The sequence below is a fragment of the Misgurnus anguillicaudatus genome, chromosome 13, assembly GCF_027580225.2.
Source record: "Misgurnus anguillicaudatus chromosome 13, ASM2758022v2, whole genome shotgun sequence".
Lineage (NCBI taxonomy): Eukaryota > Metazoa > Chordata > Actinopteri > Cypriniformes > Cobitidae > Misgurnus > Misgurnus anguillicaudatus.
Window position 1 is genome coordinate 19,030,793 of NC_073349.2, and position 27,626 is coordinate 19,058,418.

The following is a 27,626-nucleotide window of genomic DNA, read 5'->3' on the forward strand; positions in this document are numbered from 1 at the left end:
AATAAAAGAAAAAAGGAAAATGATGAAATATTTAATAAATGGTATTATATAGAATACATGATAGTATTGCTTAGTTTTTATATGTACTTTAGCGATTCACTATTTTTTAAATTTACCAATAAAGAACAATACATATACATTACATACATGCACATATATCAGTAGCCAAGCCATTTAAACTTTTAATTTATCTAAAAAATAAATGCAACGTGATACAAACGCTATAAGAAACATTACACTAAAGGTAAACATAGGGGAAATAGACTTCGACATGACACCGGATCCATAACAATCACATTTTAACGCCAAAACACTTCACACCGCTACTGCAGAGCTGCCACTTTCTGCCACAAAAAACACCATCTCTGTTTGCAAACACGCAAATGGTCTATACAGAGTCACGTGAGGCGCTTTCCAACCTGTGCTCATGCACAGTAGCTAAAATGACCTTGAAAAATTTAAGCATAAGAAGCGAAAGTTATGATACAGCTGATGTCGGGTTTAATTGTTGCTTGGAAATATGTTGTGTAAATGTTTATCTGTGTTTCCCCATTCAAGTATATAGGACCTTAGGCCGCATTTACATTGCAAGTTTGAAGTGACTCTATTTTTTCTGCAACATGGCATGGTTTGGATATGACTCACAAACGTGTGCGCAGGAAAAAAGTGGGTAACACTTACTTGAAGGGGTGTTCAAGACTGACATGACACCTTTTACACATGCTATACATGTTAATGTCAACTGTCATTAAGTGTCATTTGTTCAATTATGTCATTTTTAATGCAAAGATGACATTGTTTGAGATGTCTTTGTTATGACAACTTGACATTAACCAATACATTATAGCTTGTCATGACAACTTGACATTTCCAAGATAACATAACTGACCACTTTTTACCAGTGATACAAATTGCATTTGTCATTAAAAATGTCATTAAGAGTTAATACTCTGTCTTATAGTTTTATAACAGCGTCATGAATATTTTTCTTGACCTCAACTACAGTGGTACAAATATTATTTGTCATTCAAAAGTCATTAAGTGTTAATACTCTGTCAAATAGTTTTATAACAGCGTCATAAATATTCTTCATGTTTTTTACGTTTCCTCCAGGTGTTAGAGAAATAAAGGCAACCATCGAATAATAATAATAATTAAAATTGATAAAATTGTATTTTATTACATTTGGAGACTGTTTCACTTAAAATTAAATGAAAACAGTACAATAATGGGTTAAGCCATGCAGCGTTGGGGCCATATCAATGAAAACAGTTTGCACAAAAAAAAACATATCACGCAAAAACAGTTCATTACATTAAATTCATTAAATGTTTTGTTAGTTTTTTCTTCTGTCAGAAAATTTCAGTACCCTCTGTGTGAGGAAGAACAAGTTCTGTTAGTTGTCAGTTTTTTATGTACTGTGCACATACGTAAAGTTAAGCATAATCTTTTGACGTGTCTGTTTCATTTTGTTAAGGTATTTGAATTTATTTGACATAGTACTAACACTAACTGACATTTAAATGGCAAGTTCAATTTGTACCACTGTAGTTGAGGTCTAGAAAAATATTCATGATGCTGTTATAAAACAATTTGAAAGCGTATTAACACTTGATATTTAAATGACAGTTTAATGTAATGCTAACCCATAAAGCTAGGCAGTTTTTAAGTTTGATAATTATTCTGCTATGTCATGTTTATGACAGATTTATGACCAGTTATGTTGTATTGGTTTATGTCAAGTTGTCATAACAAAGACATTTCAAATAATGTCATCTTTGCATTAAAAATGACATAATTGAACAAATGACACTTAATGACAGTTGTCATAAAAATCTCCTTCATGTTCATGACACGTGTCATGTAATGATTATGAAGGTGTCATGTCAGTCTTATGAACACCCCTTCAAATAAAGTGTTACCAAAAAGGGCATAGATTCAACACATAGCTACACCCTAACAACTGCCCTTTGTTTTGTGGCGGTGAGTTTAACACAAGCAACACATTTTCTTTACTAACAAATTTAGTTGTAATATAGTCACTGAGAGATGTCATTGCTAATGACATCTAATAGAGTCATTGCTGTCTTGGACTAGTAGTTCTTGTCTTTAACAAATGATCTGTAATAGACCTGCCTGTACTCAGCCCACACACAACATCCCCAGCTATCTAAAATGGAAACCAATTAATGTTGAAAGTAATTGCCGGCAGTCATCAAGGTGTAGGACGGCACAATTATTTTACCTAACACTCGGCCTGTCTGTGGGTGTTGAGCCATGAAAATGGAGCTGGTGTCGCCATTAGGCTCATGCACTGAGTAATTGAGAGGAGTTTAAAGTGCCCGAGGAGAGTCCGTCGTGATTTTGCTCCTGCTTGGTTCTCCTGCTTCTCAAAGAGATTGTGTGTTTTCTTTCACTCATGGCTGAGTCACTGTCTGAGCAGCTTGGCTGGCAGAGCCGCACGCCCTCCATCGCGTACTATAACCCTGCAGCCCGACACGGCTCCAACCGCTCACACGGCTCTGCTCTATCTCTCAGACCTGCCCTTTGTAGTGACATGCGCCTTCATCACTGATTTTTCACCTTTATCTTCAGCTTTCTCTTGAAGTTTATGTTGAGTATTTAAGCTGCGTATCAGCGTGAATGGGCGACCTTTAGCTCTTCCCCTTCACATCACCAGCCCCAGGTCTTAATTACAGCTCTTTCAAATCTTTTAGCGACCTGACCTATTTAAGAGTCTATTACGTCTGTTTCTGCGGCGGTTGTGATGAATTTTCCTCTTGCTATTTACGGGAAAAGGTAGATGAATCTCTTAAAAACATGTCAAGGTCATATTGCACCAAATTTAAAATGTCAAAATTTTGCATAAAGGAAATAAAAACTACTTTTAAGACCATCAGGATGTTTTTCTATGATAATTGTATATGTAAATTTAAATGGTAAACAAATTACCCTTATTTTAATGATAATTTTTTAGCTTCTTATTACTGTATACACATAGTTTTCCTTTTATAAACTTACTTTTTCAGTTTTTTTACATTTAAAGTCCCACTGTGGTGAAAATCAAGTTTTTATTGTTGTTTATATGTCTATGTGCTGTTTTTTTAAATATGCTTTAAAGGTGCAGTGTGTAATATCTAGAAGGATCTCTTGACAGAAATGCAAAATAATATACAAAACTATATTTTCAGGGGTGTATAAAGACCTTTTTATAATGAACCGTGATGTTTTTATTACCTGAGAATGAGCCGTATTTATCTATATACACCAAGGGTCCCCTTACGTGGAAGTCACCATTTTGTGCCGCCATTTTTCTACAGAAGCCATTTTGCTAAGTTGTCTCCGACAATGACATGTTTGTTCGGTGGTGGCTCCCGTAGCTTCTCAATGCGTTTCAAAAGCGAAGGGTGAGCAGTGGACTGAGCCGTTGGTTGCAATTCGCAACCTTACCACTAGATGCCGCTAAAATTTACACACTGCACCTTTAAGACGGGCCATGTGCAAATTCATCATTGAACACCATTACTGAGTATTGCTGAGTTTTCCAAAGACAGCCTTATTCCCGCATTTTGAAATCAGCGCTAAAAAAAGAGTGCTGCAAACAGGCAGTTCACGTATGCATTGTATGAAACCGGACTTACAGTAGCGGTTATGTGTCTGAAACTGCCGAATGTAGCATCTCTTTACTTATAGATCTATGGTCTGAAGTGGTGCGAAAGAGTGGAGGTGGGGAGTATTTTGCATATTTATATATATGGTCTGAGCTGTGCAATTGAGTAGAGATGGGGACTAATTAGCATATTCATAGATCCGCGTATAGACGGTTTCAGCAGTAACAACATAAACAAGCGGCTTTCGTGGTCAACACGTAACTTCCAGTAAACTCTGCTAAGAATAAATGAAGAGTTTTTTTGACTAATTTTTGTAAAAACGTGTTCTATACCAAGAAAGTGACGAGATGAAAACCACTATTTTCTGTTACAAACTATCACATAGCATCTTTAGGTTATAATAACATTTAAAATTCAAATCCATAATTTGATTTTCAAAGATTTATTATAAAAACTAATTATTTTTTCCACAAAATGCAATAAATCCATGACAAGTTTTTTTTTCAAATGCTATAAATCTATTGAATCAATATATAAATGTGCATTTATCTTTGCCATGTTATATTCATTTAGTTGGCTAGTGGTATACACTGATTAAAAAAAATTAACATTAATGGCATTGATCAAAACACTTTTGGCTACTTGGGACGTCGGCGCTGAACTTTTTTGACAGCGATCAGCTGTAAAATGTTTGGTCCTGCTTGATTTTCGTTGGCTTCGCGTAAAATAAAAGTTTTTATAAGATCCCCTGGGGTCAGTGTGTTGGCATGAGAGAAGCTTGATGCTGTCGGGGAACAAGCAACCGACATTTTACGTCTCCCGAGTGCCTCTTACGTAAATTTTTAGATGTTGGCTTACGTTTCTTTTCTCGCCACAGAAAACCACCACAGGTTTAGCAATGCCATTAAACTATAATTTTGTTTTTGTTTGTTTGTTGATCACGAAGTACAATATTAGGAAAACGTGGAGTCTGTGTACTCAACGCGCCGCCATTGTTTGTTTACAATGCGTGGAATGGTGCGCTGTGATTTGTTGAGTGGATTTATTGCATTCTGTAGAAAAGGAAGAGTGGCGTTTATTGCGTTTTGGGAAAAAGCGAGAAAAGATGACAGAATAACACGGCGGAAATTGTATTTTGCGTAAAATTAAGAATTTATTTTTAAATATTGACCTAATATAGTACTGATTTTGTCAGTAACTGATTTTTTTAAAATGGCGTTTATCGCGTTTTGGAACCCAATTCTTCAAATAAAAAACAAAGTCCTTTTAAAGTAGTTTATTTATATAACAAGCAAAATAAACAACGCGTAGATTACCTAGAACACCAAAACATTTGTTATTTTCATCGAGGTATTTGTTCAAGGGTTTAGTTTAGCAACTAGTCAGACCAATAAACAAACAGAAACCGGAAGTAAAGTGCGTAATCGCGTCACCACACGTGCATCTAACATGTTATTTCAATGCATTCTTTGGCACTTTTAAAGAAAAATTATATTTTACTATCATGATGTATAAATATTATTATATAAATATTATATTTAGTATTAACAAATACAATGCTAATACACTGTAATTCATTTTTACATTACATTAACAAAAAAGACCTGTCTTTGTATTGCAATAATGAGAATGGTAGTGGGTAGCAGTTGTGCACATATGTCAAAATCTCAATAGTCCTAAAATAAACTTAATTTACTTTAAGTGAAATGTAATTACTGATTAATTTAGTTTTTAGGAAAAATACGATAACTCTGAAATGTTCTCAAAAGTTTAATAAGATTCACCCGCCCATCTCAAGTGCCGATTAGATCAGTATAGAAGAGATCACCTTCATCGCAGGTCACTGCAATTATACATTCATTATTCATGATGGCGAGATGAACTGCTAATGCATTTACGGCTTATAATTTTTATCTCATCTGCACACCAAAGCAATGAATATGCAAAGCAGCAGCAAGGTGAATCGGAGGCTTGCTATCTTGCAGCTATCTTTACGGCCTGTCTGATTTGTTTATGCAGGTAACTTAACTCATGCTTCAATGGTAACGAACAAAATTAATTTCAGCTGCGTAATATGATTAAGGGGTTTTGAGACACTGAAATAAAACCTCCTGCCCTTGCTTACCACAGGATCTGCGTGATCTGCCAAACACAAGTTTTGTGTGCCTGCTAAGAAGAGGTGCCACTGTGTGCTGTTTGCATATGTGCTGCCATACTTTCAGCTTCAAATGAAGCTAATTAGGTGTTTATATGGTAATTAGCTGGCTCAGTATAGGCCTTGAAAAGTCACTTTGACACTTTTTATCTAAAAAAAACATAATACCTGACAAATACGGGGGCAAAATGGCAAAGTTTTATTTTAAAGGGACATTCCACTTTTTTTGAAAATATGCTCATTTTCCAGCTCCCCTAGAGTTAAACATTTGATTCTAACCATTTGGGAATCCATTCAGCTGATCTCCGGGTCTGGCGTTAGCACTTTTAGCATAGCTTAGCACAATCCATTGAATCTGATTAGACCATTAGCATCGCGCTACAAAATAACCAAAGAGTTTCAATATTTTTCTTATTTAAAACTTGACTCTTCTGTAGTTACATCGTGTACTAAGACCGACAGAAAATTAAAAGTTGCGATTTTCTCAGCAGATATGGCTAGGAACTATACTCTCAAACTGGCGTGTGACTCTGCTGCTGTAACATTGCTGCAGCAGGCGTAGTGATATTACACACACTGCCCGAAAATAGTCGCCTTGGCTACTTTTAATAGCAGGGGACTATTTTCGGGCAGTGTGTAATATCACTACGCCTGCTGCAGCCATGTTACGGCAGCAAAGTCCTTGATTATTACGCCAAAATGAGAGTATAGTTCCTAGCCATATCTGCCTAGAAATCACAACTTTTAATTTTCCGTCGGTCTTCGTACACGATGTAACTACAGAAGAGTCAAGTTTTAAATAGGAAAAATATCGAAACTCTTTGGTTATTTTTTAGCGCGATGCTAATGGTACAATCAGATTCAATGAATTACGCCAAGCTATGCCAAAAGTGCAAGCGCCAGACCCGGAGATCAGCTGAATGGATCTCAAAACAGTAAAAATCAAATATTTAACTCTATGGGAGCTGGAAAATTAAAAGAAAAAAAGTGGAATGTCCTTTTAAATATATGCTTTACATTCAAAGTACATTTTTATCAGTATCAAACATGGGCTGCTAACACAACGCTTAACCAATTGAGATATGCGGAACACTATGCTTAGTTGACTTTCACTGTAAAACTGTCCACTGCTGACCACGATTACAAGATAAACCTTATATTTCATTTTTGTACGAGAGCATTTTATCTTTCAGATCTCCCACACACACCACATCAGTACACATGGCTGCTGGGTCAGCAGTTTTTACCCTGTGGAAACTCCTTCACAATCTTTCCATTGTTTTTTTTAGTTCCAGGATAGTACAAGTGAAAAACATTAAAAGTAATATGTAAATAAACAAAACTATGATATTTGTATTTTATATTCTCATTTGACACTGATGTTCGAGAATCTGCAGAATTAATATGACATTTCTCTTCTCTGTGTCCTCTAGCAACAGGAACAGGACCCCACTAACCTATACATCTCCAACCTGCCTCTGTCTATGGACGAGCAGGAGTTAGAGAGCATGCTGAAACCCTTCAGTCAAGTGATCTCCACACGCATCTTACGTGACGCAAACGGCACCAGCCGTGGAGTGGGATTCGCCAGGTATGCCTCATCAAATTGCTACAATTTAGAGGTATTTTTACTTCTAGAAACATTATCTCTGGCACTTTTACTAATTTCGTTGGCATATCCGAGCCCTGGTTGATTTCTGCCCCTGCTGGAGACTCGTACATATAATCTGACGTTATCATCAATGTTAACATGTGATTAATTATGCATTATTCTCTATAAGGATGGAATCGACTGAGAAATGTGAGGCCATCATTCAGCATTTTAATGGCAAATACATCAAGACTCCTCCTGGAGTGGCAGGTACCAATTCTCTGCGTTTCCGTACGGCCTGAATAGTTTGATTGTATTTTGGCTATTATGTTTACTGCATTATTATGACCGATCGACTATGAGAGCTTGATGTGTTTGCCCTTAGTGCCTACAGAACCCTTGCTGTGTAAATTTGCGGATGGAGGACAGAAGAAGCGTCAGAACCAGGGGAAATATCATCAGAATGGGCGTCAATGGCTGAGAGAGGGCGAGACTGTATGAGTACTGCTTTTCTTCATTGTCACACGTCTTTTTATTATAAAAGAATTATTTGGCCAAAAATGAAAAATTCGCCCACATTCTAAATCAAGACTTTTCATTCTTGTAAGACCAAAGTAAAATGTATTCTTGTGTATTGTATTGACAAAAGAAAGGATTTAAGAGTTAATTTTTGGGTGAAATATACATTTAAATCATAACTTGTCTCTCTTTCTCTCACATGCATATAGGGTGGGATGACGCTAACATATGACCCTACCCCTGCATTACAAAATGGGTGGGTTTGCAGTTTATCACTCAACAATGGAAATACTGCTTAATTCCAAAAAATGCTGTACTTCATCTACTATATGACACAATGGTGAAAGGTCTTACTTTAATAAATGGGTCTATGTCGCCCCCTACAGGTTTTACACTCCTTCCTACAGCATTGCTCCTAACAGACTAATTGCTCAGACCTCTATCTCTCCATACATGCACTCACCTGTATCTACCTACCAGGTATGACTTCTTTTGGTTGATCCCACACTGTTACTGTTGTGCTTTGATGTTTTTATCTGAAGTACTCCCCTTGAAAAACAAAAATGACACTACATTAAAGGGGACATTTTACAAGGCAATATTAAGATGTGAAATACATTTTTGTTGTCCCCAGAGTACATATGTGAAGTTTTAGCTCAAAATATCATATAGATAATTTATTATAGCAAGTTAAAATTGACACTTTGTTGGTGTGAGCAAAAATGTATCATTTTGGGTGTGTCCTTTAAAATGCAAATGAGTTGATTTCTGCACTAAATGGCAGTGCAGTGGTTGGATGGTGCTGATTAAGGGGCGGGATTATCCCCTTCTGACATCACAAGGGGAGCCAAATTTCAGTGACCTATTTCTTCACGTACTTGTAGAGAATGGTTTACCAAAACTAAGTTACTGGGTTGACCTTTTTCACATTTTCTAGGTTGATAGAAGCACTGGAGACTCAATTATAGCACTTAAACATGGAAAAAGTCTGATTTTCATGTCCCCTATAATTAAAAAAAACACATTAATTAAAAAAAATACATTAGCAGTGTAAGGATCATTGGTTCGATCCCGTTCAATACATACTAATGAAATCTATAGCTTGAATGTAAGCTGCTTTGAATAAAAGTAATGTAATGTAAACGTCTGTCAACATTTTCAGACATTTTCAGAAGTGGAAGTTCTTAAAGGGATAGTTCACCTCAAAAATGGAAATTCGGTCATCATTTACTTACTCTCATGTTGTTACAAACTTGTATACATTTCTTTGTTCTGATTAACTAAAAGGAAGATATTTTGAGGAATGTTTGTAATCAAACCGATCAGAAGCCCCATTGACTTCCATAGTAGGATAAAAGTAAGGTGACCAAACGTGCACAAAAAATGCCACACAAATCATGCACTATATTTATAGTCTATATTTATAGTAAAAGCATATCGAATTATGACAGAAGTAAGTTCAGTTCAATTTAAACTTATTTCTTTAGCGCTTTTCTAAGTTTTGCATTGTTGCAACACATTTTACATAGTGAAGACATAAAGAAAAGAAATAAGGACAAAAAGAAACTTGAAAATTATGAATTTTTCATGAGATACCAATAATTTTCATTCATAGTGAACTATTTTTTTTATAACTGTGCTACACTTATATTTATACACTTGGCAGATGCTTTTATTCAGCACCCGTAAGATGTACATCTTAGCAGTATTTGTGTTTTCTGTTATCATACTTATTTGTCACTACATTTGTCACTGCTGACACAATGCTCTACCAGTTGAGCTATGTGAATGCTATTTGTTATAATAAACAAATCCCTGTTTTTCAGGTACACAATCCGTCCTGGCTTCATCACCAGTCTTACCTCATGCAACCCACGGTAAGTAACCACTGATCCATTTCCTCAGAATTATCCTGCTTCTGTCCCGTTCTGACTTTCCCACATCTGTCTCACAGGGTCCCGTCCTCACACCCACAGTGGATCACACCATGACCATCCAACCCACTGCCATAATAGGGCCTCTCACACAGCAGCTCAGTCATCTAACCCTGGGCAGTCAAGGCACGGTATGTACAGATGCCTGCAGAGAATTTACTGCAAATATCATAGAAATAAAAACATCATGACTATAATATAATCATAAAGATGTTTTACAAAAAAATAGGACTTTGCATGACAATTTAATCAGCATCATTTTCTGTGGTGAATTACAGTGAGTGCCATTAACACAGACAATAATTTCAACCGCTCTGTTTTTGTTTGTGGATGTAATTTCTTTAATGTAAAGTATCAGTGATTATAGGCATTTAACTGCGATGTTGCTTTATTGTCTGTCCTCAGTATATGCCTGCAAACTCAGCTATGCAAGGGACCTACATACCACAATATGCCCAAGTGCCTCCTTCAAATGTTACAGCAGAGGTATGAAACATTTGCATGATGAATTATTTAAAGTGTTTTTAAGCTCGATTCATTTACTGTCAGTAATGCTGACCTCATGCAGGAAAACAGCGTTCAGCAGCAGCAGGTTGCCATCGAGACACCCACAGATCATACAACATACACCTACCAGCATGGCAAGTGAAGAGGTGAGCTACTTCTTATTGCTTTGAATTTGTTGTTGTTTTTAATGGAAAATGACTGGGAAACTATATGTATTGACATTTGGGCTGTTGAATTAAAAGTTGAATTAACTATCTTATATGCTGACTAATTAATCGGATGTATTGATATTTGTTGAAAAAAGCCAAATTAAGATGATTAAATTATTGTTGCAGACAAAGCATAAAGAGACATAAGCTGGGTTTCCATCCAAACGTGAAGAAAATATTTTCAAAAAAAAGAAAAACAAAGAAATGCGAATTACGTGCTTTCCCATCAAGCTGTTTGAGCGAATGACGGTGGCATTTGGTAACCTAGTAACCAACAGTAAACAAAACAAGGTATGAAAATGGAGATAGGACTGTATGTCGTCACAATTGGGGCAAGTTATTAAATTATTAACCGTGCAGCTTGTCATTGCCAAACTGCATGCTATGCAGAGAAGAAAGAATGCAGCATTTTTGATGAAGGCACTAGCAGCAAGGACATTGCGACGACGTCGAGCACCATATATGGTAAAGACAGACAGCGGATACAGTACGGTCAGTCCCGTGGGTTTAATGTTCGCTACATCAAAATTTATTTGGCAGTTGCGTTTCCATCTCAAATTATTTGCATTTACTTTTTTATTTGCATAAATCAAAAACAACATCAAGCGAGCGTTTTTGATGCGATAACGTTACATAACGTGCTGCGTGCATAAATTTATGGTAATGGAAACATGTCTATTGTTTGATTTATGTAAGCGTATTCAAACGTGAGGCAAATGTTTTCGAAATGTGAAGTTGTTTGAGCGAGTGACGGTCGGTGGCATTTGGTAACCTAGTAACCAACAGTAAACAAAACAAGGTACGGGTGGAAAATGGAGATAGGACTATATGTGGTCAAAACGAGGCAAGTTATTAATTTATTAACCGTGCAGCTTGTAATTGCGAATGTTGTGCATAGAAGAAAGAATGCAGCATTTTAGGCACTAGCAGTATTGCGACGACGTCGAGTCCCATATATGGTAAAGACGACAGCGGAAGCAGCTAGATGGTCAGTTCCGTGGGCTTATGTTGGATACATATGTTCGCTACATCCAAAATGAATTCGGCAAATGCGTTTCCATCTAAAATTATTTGCATTTAATCTTTTATTTGCATAAATCAAAAACAACCTCTAGCGAGTGTAAAAACTTTTTGCGAATCAAGGCGTTCACTCGTTTTTGAAGCGACTTCAAAATGCGCATAATTTTATGGTGATGAAAACATGGCTATTCTATTGTTTGATATGTAAGCGTATCCAAACGTGAAGCAAATCTTTTCGAAATTCGCAAATAAAGAAAAACAAAGAAATGCGAATTAGGTGCTTTCCCATCAAGTTGTTTGAGCGAATGACGGTGGCATTGGTAACCTAGTAACCAACAGTAAACAAAACAAGCTTGAAAAAATGAGACGACAGGACTGTAGTCGCGATGAGGCAAGTTATTTATTACAGTAATTGCCAAACTGAATGCTGTGCAAAGAAGGATTTTTGATGAAGGCACTAACAGAAAAAATACATTGCGACGACGTCGAACCCCATATGGTAAAGACAACGGCAGGGAAACAGCTAGACGGTCAGCATCAAAATTAATTCTGCAAATGCATTTCCATCTCAAATATTTCGTGTTTACTGTTTTATTTGCATAAATCAAAAACAACCTCTAGCGAGTGTAAAAACTTTTTTGGGAATCAAGAGATTTTTACTCGAAATTCGTGCTTTCCATCACTTGTTTTTGATGCAATACTTTCAAAATGTGCATAAAATCATGGTGATGGAAACATGGCTAATAATGACGCCATCATTTTCAACAGAAAGTTAAATAATTAAACATACGTGCACTAACGTGAAGCTAAAGTTTAAGTTTGTGCGGATTGTGATGCTATTTTTAAGAAAAGTCACATTAGCTGGGTTTCCATCCAAACGTGAAGAAATCTTTTAAAAATTCGCAAAGAGATCAAAATAGATGCGAATTAGGTGCTTTTCCATTGAGTTGTTGGGGCGAATGACGGTGGTGTTGGTGGCCTAGTAACCAACAATAAACAAAACAAGACACTCTTGGAAAATGGAGACAGGACTGCGTGTAGTCACAATGGGGTGAGTTATTTATTTATTTATTAGCAGGTTGTAATTGCAAAAATTCTGTGCACAGAAAAAGAAACGCACCATTTTTGATGAAGGCACTCGCAGCAAATACATTGCGACGACGCCGAGCCCCATATGTGGTAAAGACCATACATATCTATGGTAAAGACAACGACAGCGGACGGTCAGTCACGTGGGTTTAATGTTCGCTACGTCAGAATTATTCGCATTCACCCTGGATTTCCACCGACTGCGGAGCGGCTGCAGATCGGCTGGGCTGCGTTACGGCTCCGCACTCCGCTGTCCGCCAATACCCACCGGATCCGTATTTGTTGCAGAGCGGCTGCGTGCTGAAGTGACGAGGACCGTGAGTTCTCGCAAATTCACATGAAGATCGCGCGATATCTAGTTCTGTCTCCGCCCATTATGACGTTGAATTATGACGTTATTACAAACCAGCCCAGATCCCAACACGAGTTCTCGCGAATTCAGGTATGATCACGCGATAAAGTCATGGCTCCGCCCTGCGGAGCTGTCCGGCATCCGTCAAAAATAGAAGCTCTGCGTATTTGTGCCGGAGGGCTGCGGATGGCCGGAGCTGTGACGGATTCGGAACGCAGTCAGTGGAAATACACACATTGAATTGAATGGAAACCGATTGACTCCGCCGCCGTTCCGCAGCGGATCCGCAGCCGCTCCGCAGTCGGTGGAAATTGAGGGTTACTCTTTTTCGCATAAGTCAAAAACGACTTCAAGCGAGCATAACTTTTTTTGCTAATTAAGGGATCGTCATGATTTTATGCGCATTTATAAGTATCGCAACAAACAAAAATTTGATAAAAATCTATTGATTCGCAAAAAGGGTTTATTTCGCTTAAGGTGGTTTTTGCGAAAAAGAGTAAATTCGAAAAATGTGAGATGGAAACGCATTTGCCGAATTTATTCAGACATAGGGAACATTGGACCCACCGGACTGACCGTCGAGCTGTTTCCGCTGGAGTTGTCTTTCGACGCTCGACGACGTCGCAATGTCCTTGCTGCCTTCATCAAAAATGCTGCATACCCTTTTCTGTGAACAGCATTCTGTTTGTCAATTACAAGCTCCACTGCTAATAAATGACAAACGTGCCCCATTGTGACTGCATGCCGTCCTGTCTCTGTTTTCCACGTTTTGTTTACTGTTGGTTACTAGGTTACCAATACCGCCTCATTCACTCAAACAACTTAATGGAAAATCACCTAACTCGCATTTCTTTGTTTTTCTATTTTTAATTTATTTTTTTGTTAATTTTGCACGTTTGGATGGAAACCCAGCTGTGTTCATGATTTTTGTGTCCATAGCCATGATTTTATGCGCATTTTTAGAAAAGTTTTGCATCAAAAACGAGTGATGGAAACGCCTAATTTCGATTAAAAATGCACTAATTCTCAAAAAAAAAAAAAATCCCATAATTTGCTTGCTTTAGGTGTTTTTTGACTAATGCGAAATGGCGAATAAAATTCGACGTATCGAAACCCACGGGACTGACCGTCTAGCTGTTTCCGCTGAAGATGTCTTTGCCATGTTTGGGTCTCCACGTCGTCGCAATGTCCGTGCTGCTGGTGCCTTCATCAAAGGTGCTGCATTCCCATTTCTGTTTACAGCACACTGCTAATAAATTAATAACTTGCTACATTTTGACTATGCAGTCCTGTCTCCATTTTCCACGCGTACAATGTTTTGTTTACTGTTGGTTACTAGGTTACCAATAACACCGTCATTCGCTCAAACAACTTGATGGAAACGCAGCTAATTCGCATTTGTTTGTTTGTCTTTCTTGCGAATTTTGAAGAAACTCGTTTCACGTTTGGATGGAAACCCAGATAACTTATGTTTTTTTTATTTCACAAGCATGTATGCTGATTGTGTACTTTTGCTTACCTTAAATTTCCAGAAGTGATGGAGGACATAGGATATTAAACCACGTCTCTTGACATGGAAAGGAATGGACATTGTGAAAATAAATGAGAAGCAAAGGCTCTTTCCAAGTGAAGGGATGCCACCATTTATTGTGATTTTTGTTTCAACCGATAATGAAGCTAAACCTATTTTAGTGAGAGTTAAAGACTTGGATGGAGAAAGCTACGACTACAAAAATGTCATGTTCACAAAAAGCAAATAAGCTTTTTAACAAAGACTCACACACACACAAATGCACACACACTCCAAACACTTGAGAAATTTTTATTTTTCTGCAATTTTATTTTCTAAAACATTCTGCAAAGTCAGAATGAAACAAAGAAATGTTACAGCACCACGTTATAATTTTAATTTGATTTTAAAAAATTGTTTTAAAAAAAGGATTTTGTTGACTGCTTTTAAAATATTTGCTGCAGGTGGAATTTTTGTACATAAAAACAATGTTTTTGCAAAGATCTCGCTGCGTTTTTTTGAATATCTGTTTTGAGGAATCTGCTTTTGAACCAGCAGCCAAGTCGTTGTTTTGATAGATCTACAGAAAAAATGTGCTGTATCCAAGATCATTATAAATGCATTACTACAAGCCAATTTTTGTCCAACAAGACGACTGAATTTTGAAACCAAGACCTCATCTCCTCAGAAAAATTTCTTTCCTTACAAAATGCTGCTTTATCTTGTAAGTTAGGTCATGCTCTGTTTAAATGTTGAGATTTATTTTTGTATTTGAAGATTTTTTTTAAAGGAAAATTTCAGAGAAGCGATTTCGATGATAAACTTTTGTATGACTTTGTTTTCATGCCAATGGTTTTGTCTTTCCGCTTCATACATTAATTATGTATTTTCTTTGACACATTGTAAGGAGTGCTCCACTTCCATGTTGTTATGTAGACCTGTACATTTTTCCTTGCCTTGGTAAACTTTAATAATGAGGAGCGTGTTTGTTGGGCTTTGCCCCGATATAAAAATGCAATATAATGAAAACTAAGAGCGATCTTTCCTTTCTAGTGAAACACTCATTTTCCATTTTATGAGGTACAATAAACTGCAATATTTGTTTTGTGCCAATATATAAATTTAAATTCAATGAACAGGGAGATAAAGGTCAAAAAGTTGATGAAATATAATAGGAGAATAGCATAAAGTTGAGCTTGAATAGATTAAATTACAATTCTATTATCAGCTGTCATTTTAAAAACATCACATACAATAGATATCAAATAAACACCATGAATTAATCTTCATAACCCATTATAAAATATAACTCGTGTATTTTTTCTATTGAAAAGAAAAAGATTGCCAATTCATTTGCTTTCAAAAGTTTATATTTTTGCTCAAGTTCTTATATCAAGAAATGTCAAAGTGACTCAGAAACTGAAAATCTGAAATTATTTCATTTATCATTTGATACACACATAACCTTTAGAATTTATTTCCAGAAAGATCTGCTCCACATACAAAACCAGTATAATAAAAGGTACAAAATGAGTATTAAATATGTCTTCAGTTTTACCGTATAATGACTGTATATACAACAATTGTCAATATCCTGGAGAAATATTTAGAAACAGGTTGCCAAAAATAGTTCACTTTTTTTGCACAGAAGAAAGTACAGAGAAACAACATAAAAGAACAGAAAAAACTAAATGTAGGACACTGCTGAGCTTGCAAAAATTACGCAGAAGAGAAGGTAAGTGCGGCTTGTCTCTGAGATGATCAAAATGCCAAAAGACTCCTTAAGAGCCATTAAATACTGATAAAAATAAGCTAAACTAAAAAAATAAACTGATGAAAGAACACTCATCCCAAACCATACTGAAGTCAAAAGCATTGCAGCTCCACAAATCAACATTTGAATCTAAAACATTTGAAAATTATGTAATGCAACAAAGCAGACATTTTTACTATTACTAACTGGGTCTTAGCAATATATTTTAAAAGAAAACCTGTCTCCCCCTGTATTGTTTTGTGTAAGTATGTAGTCTGTATAAAATATACAGGTATGAAATGAGCGAGGTGTGATTGTCAGTTTTGTCTGTTTTACTAATAATACATGAGAGTAAATACAGCAGCAATGCTCCTCTATTAGAACGTAGAGAGCAAAACTTTACGTAAAACTGTCTCTTTTATCATACCGACTTCAGATGATTTAAGATTAAGTGACTCCTACCAGTCAAAAATCTGATGCAAAATGAGATCATCACAGGACAGGCCCAGCTACCGCAGACAAAAAGGCAGCACGAGAAAATGTTTAAAGTAAAATAATAACGTCCTTCCACAGTCAAAGCTTTTTGCTTGCTCAGCAAAAATATGTCAAGTTATTTGGAGCTATAAAGGGGCATGAAACCCATCCCTTGACCTAGAGACGGTGTCCTTCAGGTGCATGAGGATCTCCCATGTTTCAATTAGACAGCATTTAAAACGACTGTTATACCGGGCATATGCAAAGTGGACCATCAGCTCGAACTGAGGGGCATTTGTGTCTTGAACAAACCGACTCCTGAAGTGCACAGGTGTGTATCAATACGACACAAAATATTTCCTGTACAGTCACAACAGTTTCTGGTTGAGGATCTCCCATACCATTCGTCTTCTGAAATAGGGCATGTGTTTCTGTTTGAAAAAAAAGAGAAGTCGATCACAGGTTCTTTTATACAAAAGTGTCACCACCAGTAATATATTTAGTACTCACTTGTGTGAATGTAATTGGCCTGTCTTTGGTGATGTATTCAGCATACTTGCATGTGAACATACCGCAGTCACTTCCATTCATTTGTTGAGGGATCTCCTGAGGATAACAATAGATGATGTTGGGAGGTTTTGTCTCATTTTGAAGCAAGACGGCAATAAGTCCTAAATGATGTTGGTGTGACTCACGTTGCGTCTTTTACTTTTTAGAGTCCATTCTGAGGTATCAAAGTTCTGTCCTTTCTTGTCTTTACTTTCTTGTTCCAGATACTTGCTGTTATACAAAGACACACATAAGACAATATCTGGACATGCATCATTTACATTTAAATGTTTATTAAGGTGCTTCTTAAAAACCAATTTCAAACCTAATCCACAGGAAGTACTCACCCTAAAATCCTGCAGGCTTCATCGTTGTTTCCTCCCATAGAATCAAAGTAAGTAATGCTCTTATTGCGAAAATCAATCACCTACGACAAAAAAAACCAAGATTTTTCGAAAAAATTCCTGATCTAACAAATCATCATCATATAAAAGATAATAAATCATATAAATCATATCATGATTTCTATTTTATCATATATAATATATATTTTATTTATATTTTATCATATATGTGACCTGATCCAGCAAAATGAGTCACAGTGACCCAAATTTCAAAATTGAGATTTTGGTATCAATGAAAAGAGGAGACCATAAGCTTTCAAATGATATCCTAGTCAAAGTCATACCTTGAATGGTTTTAAAGATATAGACATTTGAATTAAGGTTGTCTGTCCTCTTTTTCCAACTGAAAACCTGAGAAAAACGCCTTTAAAGTTTTTTGCCAGTTTTTTGTAGATATCTTTCAAAATCCATTGCATTTTTGAAGGGATAAACTATTTATTTTACAGCTTAATTTGACCAAAGACATTAATATAAATGCCATTACAGTAAACCAGGAAACTAGCTTATAAATCAAACAGAATGATGTTTATTGAAAATGTGAAGTAACAGAAAGGTTTCTGTGATGGTTGGGGTTTCAGTTAGGGGAAGGGAATAGAACATTACGTCTATGGAATGTCCCCACAAAACAATGTGTGTGTGTGTGTGTGTGTGTGTGTGTGTGTGTGTGTGTGTGTGTGTGTGTGTGTGCGTGCGCGCGTTCGCGTGTGAGAGAAATTGAGAGGCAGAGAGACAAGCAAAAAGAAAACAATAATGCTTGCCTATGTAATCATATCTTTGTGTAGGTTAGTTGACAATAACACTGTAACCAATTCAAAAAGGAGTTAAATAGGAGAGGAGAGTGCTGTGAGTATGACAGGAGGATGGCTGGACCAATCGCGTGCCCCGGGGTTTCCCATTGACAAATGATCAGCCTTTATCAAGATTTTTGATTGGCTCTAAAACAACGTGTAACACCATATTTGGGGAGAGAGTGACGTTTCAGGGGATCCCCCGAAATGCTCGGAGGTGACGAGAGGATTTGAGAGAAGCAATGTTCATTTCCAGCGAATTTAGTAAAACTGTTTCAACTTTAATAGTCATTTAAACACCTTTACTCAATTATTTGGACTACGAAACTTTGGGAGATTATTTTTTAATGTCTGTTCTTTGATATTAGCTAAAAATATTTTTTTTTATAATTTCATTGTTTTTCCACATTATCGGCTCATATCTTAAAACGGAACGTTGCGACTTCCGACTCATTTCGCCAGAGCGGGTCACATATATTTTATTTATATTTTATCAGATATATCATATAAAACTGATCCGAATTAATTTCGTATTAAGCTGTATAAAACTAAAAAAGAGGGCACATAGAGCTATACAGCCAAAAGGCACTATATTTTCCCAAAGTGACCTTTGTGCTGGTTACTTACTGATAAACACCAGTGCACCCCCAGGTGGACAGGAACCAAAATGATGTCAACGGAGAAAATGTCCACTTTCTTGGTCCAGCGGCGGACGGCAGAGTAACCAGAGCTCCGCAGTTTGGGATAAAAGAAGGTGTTGAAGGTGTAAGCAGAAGGTAGGTTAGGTTGCTTACTGCGTTCCACCAGCATGTTCATGTAGAAATTAATAACCTGAAAGAGAGAAGTGGATTCAGTGATGCACCCATATGATAATGTTTGGCAGCTTGCCATAATAACAGATAACAAATAGAATGTTTTAGTTTGAAAATCCACCCACACATCGCAGCATTACATTTGCCAGCATTGTTGACAATCTCATATCGGTTGCCCACAAATTTAACCCTAACAGTACTTTCACACAGGGCAAAAGCGTTAAGGCTTCCAATTTACTTTTAATGGGTGACATCATGTGTTGCCGAACTGAATTGTGGATCCAACGGCGCCATGTCACTGCCGTTGCTCGCGGCAGAAGTTGAACATTTCTCAACAAGGCGTCAGCCGCCTTGTGCAAATAACCTAGGCAGAGTCAGCCAACTATGTTTATGGAAGAGCGTAGCATGTGTTGCTGCCACTGTGATTGGCCTTTGGTCACGCTTCAGACAAGCCTTCCGTCAAGCTTTAATGCTTCTGTCCCATGTGAATGTACCCCAAACCCTTTCCATAAAGGGATAGTTCACTTTAAAATGAAAATTCTGTAATAATTGACTCATCCTCATGTTGTTCTAAACCTGTAAGAATTTCTTTTTCTGATGAACACAAAAGAAGATATTTTGAGAAATTATGGTAAACACACAGCAGACAGTGACCATTGACTTCGATAGTAGGAAAAACATATTTTGGAAGTATTGTGATAAATGACTAAAAAATATTTTGATAAATGATGGTAAGCACACAGTTGACAGTAACCATTGAATTCCATCATATTTTTTTTATTCCTTCTATGGAAGTCTATGGTCAATATACCCACTTTTGTGTGAACCCAAACATGTCCCGTAAATCTTCTGGGATCGTTGCCGGAAAGAGGACCTAGTAAGATACATGGAAAACCCTCTGTGTGAACAAGACGACGAAACAATGCCGTAATGGGCGTGTTGTAGTGAGGACGCGCAGGTCATCACAACAAAAGTTATGGTTCAGCTCTTTAAAACGAGAGATTTACAGGCAGATCAACATTCACAACGAGAAATGTCACAAACTAGATTAAAGCAGTTATCAGGAATGATAAATGAGAGGCATAAACAATGACGCTTGTGCCTAGGGCTGGGTAAAAATATCGATTCATCAATGCATTGCAATTATTTGTTTCTCAATTCAATATCGATTCATCAAATCCTATGAATCGATTCAGCCCCCCCGGCAAGTGGCGCCGCTGTGGGCAACACACTGGTGAGAGCGTTCAGCGTTGTACAAGACGCGCTTTATCAAAACAGATAGATCAAAGATAGCAAATAGCAGCACTTCTTTCAAGCCTTCACCATCAACGTGATCAAACATTAGTAATACTACACACATTATTTAAAAATATACTCAGGTACTTAATTGCTTGTGTATTTACTTATTTTTGAATCGATATCGAAGCAAGTAAATCAATATTGAATTGAATCGAATTGAATCGAAGCCTCAAGAATCGAAATTGAATCGAATTGTGAAATTCCTAACAATACCCAGCCCTACTTGTGCCTTAGTGAGGACGCGCTTGCCATGGCAAAATGAATTTGGTTTAACTCTTTAAAATGAGGGATTTACAACATTCACGACGAGAAAAGTCAGCAAACTGGAGTGAAGCAGATATCAGGTAAGTTAGCTCTTCACTTACTGGGCTGAAACGGAGATCATTCAGCTGCATAAAACAATATCGCGTCACATGCTCATTTGAGCCTGTAATAAACAAAAATGCCAGCGCTTCATCCCAACAACATATATCGTTCAGCTCCTCAAAACGGGGGTTTTAAATGCATATTAACAATCACGATGAGAAATGTCTGAAAACTGGATTAAAGCAGAGATCAGGGAGCTTTTCAAATATCCATTCTCAACCTGAGATCATTCACCAGCATAGAACGCCACGTCATGCGTCTTATCATAACAAAAATGCATGCGAGTGGTTTCTGGAGAGAGAAATAATAAATAATATGCAAACTTCAGATGCTGCGTAGAAGATGCAGGACTTCAAACAGGTCACATATCTTTCCGGGACCTTGCAGATGCTGGCAAATCATTGGCAGTGTGAATGAAATAAAAAAAATCAAACGATCCTGGAAAAATCCAGGATGCATTTTCCGTGTTATTTTCTGGAATGTCTGTGTGAAAAAGGCTATTCAGTGCAGTTCTGACCTCATCATTGAGCCAGTTGAGGTTGCTGAGCGTCTGCAGGTCCTTCCTGGTGACAGCGAGGCGAAAGCCCTCACTGAGCACTTCATCTTGGCTGCCACCCCTCAAAGCTCGGTTCACCTCACTCTCCATTTCCTGTGAATGTGACAAGCGGGCAACAAAACCCTTAAGCACTAAACTTTAATGAAAAATGACATAACATAACAGTCTCTGATTATATGACCAGGTAATATACGTGACCCTGTCTGTGAAATCCCAGCTATATTAAACCTTTTTGTGAAGATATAACCTGGATTTCACAGGCAGAGTCAAATATTTTGATCGTATGACCTGGAGTTTATATTCAGCTATTGTGAATACATTATCACATATGATGCTTCTCAGTTGCTAAAGGTCATTTAAATGTAAACTGAGTTTATAAGCACATACCTCTGTTAGCTCTGGGAATTCAGGCTCCTCTATAATTGGTTTAGGCTTTTCGATGACAAACGCGACAGGAACCTCTTTCTCCAGAGGGACTCGAACCTTCAGCTCAACGCTTGATGGGGCAGCTCGACCATCTCCGGAGAGCCGCTAATAATACACACGGGAGGAGTATAAGGGTATGGACACAGTGACCACAGGTGTACAGTGCAAAACAAGGAGAAAGTGACTCACCTGGCGCTGAAGCAGAGAGGTCACAGCCTCCTGTTCTTCGATTAACCTCCGTCGCTCCCGTGCACGCGAGTCATAAAGACTAGTCCTGAAAGCATATAGTAAACATGACCAATGCTAGAAAGCATTTATTATAACATCTCTAAGACTTCATTAAGAGAGGCATATTTGATTCAAATCAATTTAGTTGTTTGTAGCACAAAAATCGAAACTATATGAAATGTAAATTTAGATTTTTGTGCAGTGTGAACAAAGCATAAAAGCAATGTTTGCTAAATGGCTCAAATACATTTATGGGTACCGTTAACGTTCCTACATAAAAGAAAACTAAAGAACAACTCACAGTTCTTTGATCCATAGTTCAGCCTTGAAGCATGGCATACTAAAAAAAAGATTAAAACAGGATTACATCATGTTCAATAGCTAGAAAGATTAGCGAAGACTACAATTAAAATTTCCTCTTACCTTGAGCTCTCAGACTTCTTGCCCTGCTGCTCCTTGACAAAAATGACTGAATCTCCATCATTAGCTAAAGCAAACAAACACAAATAAGAAACAACCCTTAAATTGAGATTATGTTATATGCAAAAGAGAAAAGGTCAAACAAAAAAAGACTTTAACACTAACCCGAAGACTGTGTGTCCTGAGAAGAGGTATCCTGAAGGGCAGCTGGTGATGGAGCTGAAGAAAGGCTCGATGGCCCTTTAACACTGGACTCATGGTCACGGCGCCATAGCGGAGGCTCTGGAATACTAGAGCTGGCACCAGGACTGGGCAGAGTGCTGGATGTCTGGCTGGACTCAGGCTGTGGGCTGGGGGGTAGACTGGATAACCCGTATGAGGAGGCAGCAGCACCAGAGCCTGCAGGAGAGGCACACTGAAGAAGCGGTCGACTGGGCATCAGGATGCTGGAGCTGAAACAAACCAGAACGGTCCATGATTAGCCCGAGAAGTCATCTGGTGTTCTAAACTGCAATCTATGCAGATACTCACAAATCACGATGCGAACGAATGCTAGAGTGAGAACTTCCATCATGAAGAAAGGATGACTGGCCACCAGACACCATAGCTAGAAGCTGCCTGTAGACCTCCTTCTCTTCCACACGCACAGACTATAAACAGAGATAAATATAAAAGAAAGTCCTTTATTATGATGTATTATTAGGTGGTTTACAAATTTGTTCTCAGTGCAGCGAATGCCTGACCTCCTGTGCTGTACAGCGGGATCTTCGCCTGATTAGGCGATTCGAGCTGCCATGTGAGGGACTCTGTACCACTCGGATGGGAAAATTCTTCTCAAAGACGCTGGTGTTATTGGCTTTTCCTGAATTTGCCTCAGGAGACCGCAAGCTACAACAACAACAAAGAAAGTCTTCAGTTTCAGTTTCATGATCACCTCAAAGGTTGCAAAGAGAAAAAAACCATTTCCGCAAATGACTTAAAAAGTGTCGGGCCTCAGATTTTTTAAAAAAGCCCTTGAAGCCAATTTTTTTGCACATATAAGATAAAAGGTCTGAACTTACTATAACCATTATTTTAAGAGGATTTAAAAATATTTCCTATAGAATTTTTACATTTTTTTGATTATCATTATAAAAAATTATCACTGCCGCGATTATCATTATAAAAAATTATCACTGCCGCAACATGATATTACATTAAATATATGCATTTACAAACTCATTTTTCGGTAATGAGAACTAAAAAGTTGTCTAGGTACTATGACAAACAAAATTTCAACTTATCTGGAGAGGAAAAATAAGAAGCCTGGTAGCCATCTTGAGTGTCACAGTCAATTATGTCCCTTCCAACTATTTTTTTTTTGAAAATGTTAGTTGCTTGAAGGCTTAAACAATGATTAAAAATTGTTGCGGAGGATGAAATTTTTTTTCTTGGACACATTTATATTCCTTATTATTGTCTCTACATTTACCACCAATGATCACCAAATGGGTGATTCTCACGAAACCATTGAAACACCACGGGACTAATGATTTTAGCTTTAAAATGTGTAATATAGTAACATTAAAAAGCATCAGAATTAACACAATACTGTGTTCTACCTTGCACAATGTGTGATTTCAACATAAGAATTTATAATTGTAAATTTTATCTGATTTTCTGCTGAAATTCTCATTACCACAATGTGTCCGGCTGTGTTTGAACATGCGTTATGTTGTAATTTAATCAAATTAACACAAAAAATAAATGGATGTTTTGCTAGACTACTTTAGATGACAGAAAAAATATTAAATGAATATTCATGTATAATAATAATGAAGAAAAATTAGGAAAATTATGTGTCCATGCCCGATGTTCTCATCCTCCTTTTGAGAACAGTTTAAGCACACATACAGTATTTTAATAAAGTTTGATTTTGAGTGACCAAGCACATGGACCAGTTACTTCAAGATGGCTACCAGGTAAGATCATTTTTTACAGTTAATTTGAAATATTGTCTTGTGAGAATGCTTACACATTTTGATTATCATTACCGCAACAGATGCATATTAAATGTTAATTTAATTAATAGAAGCATAATACTTTGATTTTAAATGCATGTGCAGAATCTCCAAATTATGTTCTTTAAGGTTTGTCATGTCATTTTGAAAATATGTCAGTGTTGATGTTTTCTGACTGTTGTGGTAATGAGATTTTTTAGGACTAATTTTTTAAATTATGTTACAAAAAGTGTTAAATGATAAGTAAAAGTTTTTAAATTAATGTTCCCATTTACTCCAGACTTTGTTTTTCAATGTCTGGTGGGAAAAAAAGTACATTTAAGCAATTTTTACATTTTCATGCTTGACATGTTAAAAAACAAAGTTTTCGTGAGAATCACCCAAATACTACATGTTTCTTTACTGTAAATGTTTATAGTATAACATGCACTGAAGCTTTTTATTTTTTAATTATAAATATATCCATGTCAAAGAACCCAAATCCAGTCATGGACACATTGCGGTAATGAAAATTTTCCCCTTAAATGTGAAAAAAAACTGAATTGGTTTGTATGATGTTATTTGAAATCATGTGCAAAATAGTACATGAAGAGATGTTTGTAACTGTATGCTTTTTATTTTGATACTCTTACTTTGCATTTACTTTTTAAGTCTAATTTCGCGAGAATCATAGCATACAGCCCTTTTCAGAGATTATGGAAAATACATGTAAAATGCACACTGCCAATGATTTTCCATATCTGTGCGTGGATTCACACACATACCATAAAAATCTCGTAACGAATTTAAAGTCCTGCACTTGTAAGGTTTTTCCCACAGCGTTAGAAGATTGCTAATTATCCGTGATTTCTGTCTCGAGAAACCACGCGTGTGCATTTTAGTTTATGACATGATCATAAGGAGCGCGTGATGCGCTGGTCTGTCATGCTGGTAAATTATCTCATCTTCAGCACAGATAGTGAAGAGCTTTCTGATATCTGCTGTAGTCCAGTTTGCTGTGAAAGAGCTGAACCAAAACTTCTGGTTGTGATGATACGCAGAAAGCTTTCAGTGAATGTTACTAGGTCCTCCTTACGGGATCGATCCCAGAACATTTACGCAACTCTAATTTTACACACTAACCTGTGTGGCCGGTGGTACAGGGACCTGCCCAGTCGAGGAGAGGCTGATGGTTTTGGCGTGGAGGCATTAGGTAAATTAACAGAATGGCCATTGGCTTTGTGCGTCTCGTGGGATATATAGTCCATACAAGCATTTCTTCTCCCGACTTTTGATATGGTCACTGACTGCTCGGTCCTCAAAGAGCCTGCCAAACAAAAGAAACCTCAGCTATACAGAAATGCTAACAAAACGCTGATGTAGGTAATTATTATTTATCCTTACCAGATTTTGTGATGGTCTTCCACTCAACTGCACTAGATGGAGCCACAAATGTGTCCTTGCCTATATTGTGGTTCCTCTCCTCAAACTGCACGCAAAGACAAAACTTAAGATGTATAACACAGACAAAAAATGCATTGCGGTGCGTCTTTACAGTTCTCTGTTATTCCCATATGAAATTGATACGCTGTAAACGGGTACCTTGTTTTCTGCCCACAATGATGCTGATGCAGCAGCACTGGCTGAAGGCTCTGAAGGAATTCCTGTTTGGGGTGGACCCGGTGAAGCGGGAAGCATGTTTGTCAGGGTAGGACGAACATTGTTTCGAACCCACACCGCAACACTCGAACCGTGAGTTTTCACTCCTTCTGCTGCATTTTTCACTGTGTCCATAAAATCTCCTACAAGACATATAAATTAAAATGTATATATTTTATCAGTAGGTGTTTTACAGTCTATAAACAGGGTTTCTGTAGCTAAACTGGTAGAGCATTGTATTAGCAATGGGGAATGACGACAAAACAATGCACTTATAAATTTAAAGTGTAGGGTGACTTAGCTTACCCATTCTGAACTTCTTAACCACTCTCTCCTCTTCCTGATCAACTGCATCTCCATCTTCTAAACTATTTAGAAAGATAACAAATTACAATCAAATGACACCCTAGAGTTTAATAAAGTGAACATCCTGATTTTAGTAAACACTAACTAAATAAATACACTATAATTGAATTACAGCTCTTTATAAAGTTCAGTCAAGGTTCCTCAGATGCTGAGGAAGCGCACGTTTCTCTGACGTCACACCAGAATGGTTCGCGCTTTAACGACCGAACCAAAACAATCCTGCTTGTGACTAAAAAACAAACACCAAACTTTAATTTAGCTGTCGAAACAATAAACACAACACTCCTTTGCACATTTACACATCATTTTACCAGTCCAAAGGTCTTTTCCTTCGTATTATTCCGTCTTGATCCACTCCGGTGTGAACAGCACCAGCTGGAGCTCCGTTTCGCAGATTGGCGAACCCGGTTTCGATCCATTCGTAAAGCTTATTAAACATAATGAACTATTTAAAACCTCGGCTAAATCTAGAATTGTCACCAGGGCTGTCAGCGCAGTCCCACACGCGCGCTTTCCCTGCCCTTCATTCGCGTGCCACTGCTATCCACCTTCGTTAAGTAAAAGTAGCCGGATCCTTTACCCAACAGACTCGAACGCGACTAAACCAGCACAGATAAACCCTCAACACTGATCTTTAGCTTAACCAGCTAAGCTGCAGCTAACGCGGGAGATACCAGCCCACCAATGTTTATATATGGGGGTTATTAAGATTCAAACCAGCTCCCCGCGTGCGTTGATATCGGTTATGGGATTTTTTTACTAACTGACTCGTATTTCTCAGAAGTCGTAAACGATACTCTGAATGAGATATTGAGTACACAAAGTTGGATTAACGCCTCCCGCTTCTTCCTTATTTAAAAGGAGAACATGGCCGAAGCGCACATGTTAAAATCGAGCTCTCCCGTTGGATGAGCCGAGCGGAAATGCGTCATACGTACGCAGTGTTTAGAACGCGGAATGGTTGAAGGACGCTTCATACTCTTCTCAAATCTGTTAAACTGTGTGAAGTGTGTACAAGAAGAAATCAATGTTTTTAATTTACTGCATGAG

At 37.4% G+C, this 27,626-nt stretch overlaps 2 protein-coding genes across 3 annotated transcripts in view; one reads left to right on the plus strand and one right to left on the minus strand.

Annotated features, from left to right (window-relative positions):
- The window catches only part of rbms2b (RNA binding motif, single stranded interacting protein 2b), a 40,410-nt gene extending 24,884 nt beyond the window's left edge, over window positions 1–15,526 (plus strand). The window contains exons 5-14 of one of the 2 annotated variants that reach the window (XM_073875303.1): window positions 7,200–7,357; window positions 7,548–7,627; window positions 7,743–7,852; window positions 8,086–8,132; window positions 8,263–8,356; window positions 9,703–9,753; window positions 9,831–9,941; window positions 10,216–10,296; window positions 10,387–10,463; window positions 14,520–15,526. In XM_073875303.1, coding sequence (XP_073731404.1) covers window positions 7,200–7,357; window positions 7,548–7,627; window positions 7,743–7,852; window positions 8,086–8,132; window positions 8,263–8,356; window positions 9,703–9,753; window positions 9,831–9,941; window positions 10,216–10,296; window positions 10,387–10,463; window positions 14,520–14,559 — 849 coding nt within the window. In that variant the 3' untranslated portion in view covers window positions 14,560–15,526. Of the gene's footprint in view, window positions 1–7,199; window positions 7,358–7,547; window positions 7,628–7,742; window positions 7,853–8,085; window positions 8,133–8,262; window positions 8,357–9,702; window positions 9,754–9,830; window positions 9,942–10,215; window positions 10,297–10,378; window positions 10,464–14,519 lie in introns of both variants that reach the window. The other variant, XM_055187726.2, reaches the window with a different exon arrangement.
- A 323-nt stretch (window positions 15,527–15,849) lies between these two features.
- Window positions 15,850–27,494, minus strand: senp1 (SUMO specific peptidase 1). Its single transcript, XM_055187712.2, has 18 exons — window positions 26,888–27,494; window positions 26,517–26,578; window positions 26,154–26,353; window positions 25,956–26,040; window positions 25,695–25,878; window positions 23,316–23,460; window positions 23,104–23,222; window positions 22,738–23,024; window positions 22,576–22,639; window positions 22,454–22,492; window positions 22,114–22,198; window positions 21,886–22,029; window positions 21,460–21,591; window positions 19,093–19,296; window positions 17,621–17,700; window positions 17,420–17,504; window positions 17,235–17,330; window positions 15,850–17,155 (listed from the first exon to the last, which is right to left on the minus strand). Exons 1-18 carry the CDS (start codon window positions 27,013–27,015, stop codon window positions 17,093–17,095), a joined length of 2,202 nt encoding a protein of 733 aa, XP_055043687.2. The 5' UTR covers window positions 27,016–27,494; the 3' UTR covers window positions 15,850–17,092.
- Between the last annotated feature and the right edge of the window lie 132 nt (window positions 27,495–27,626).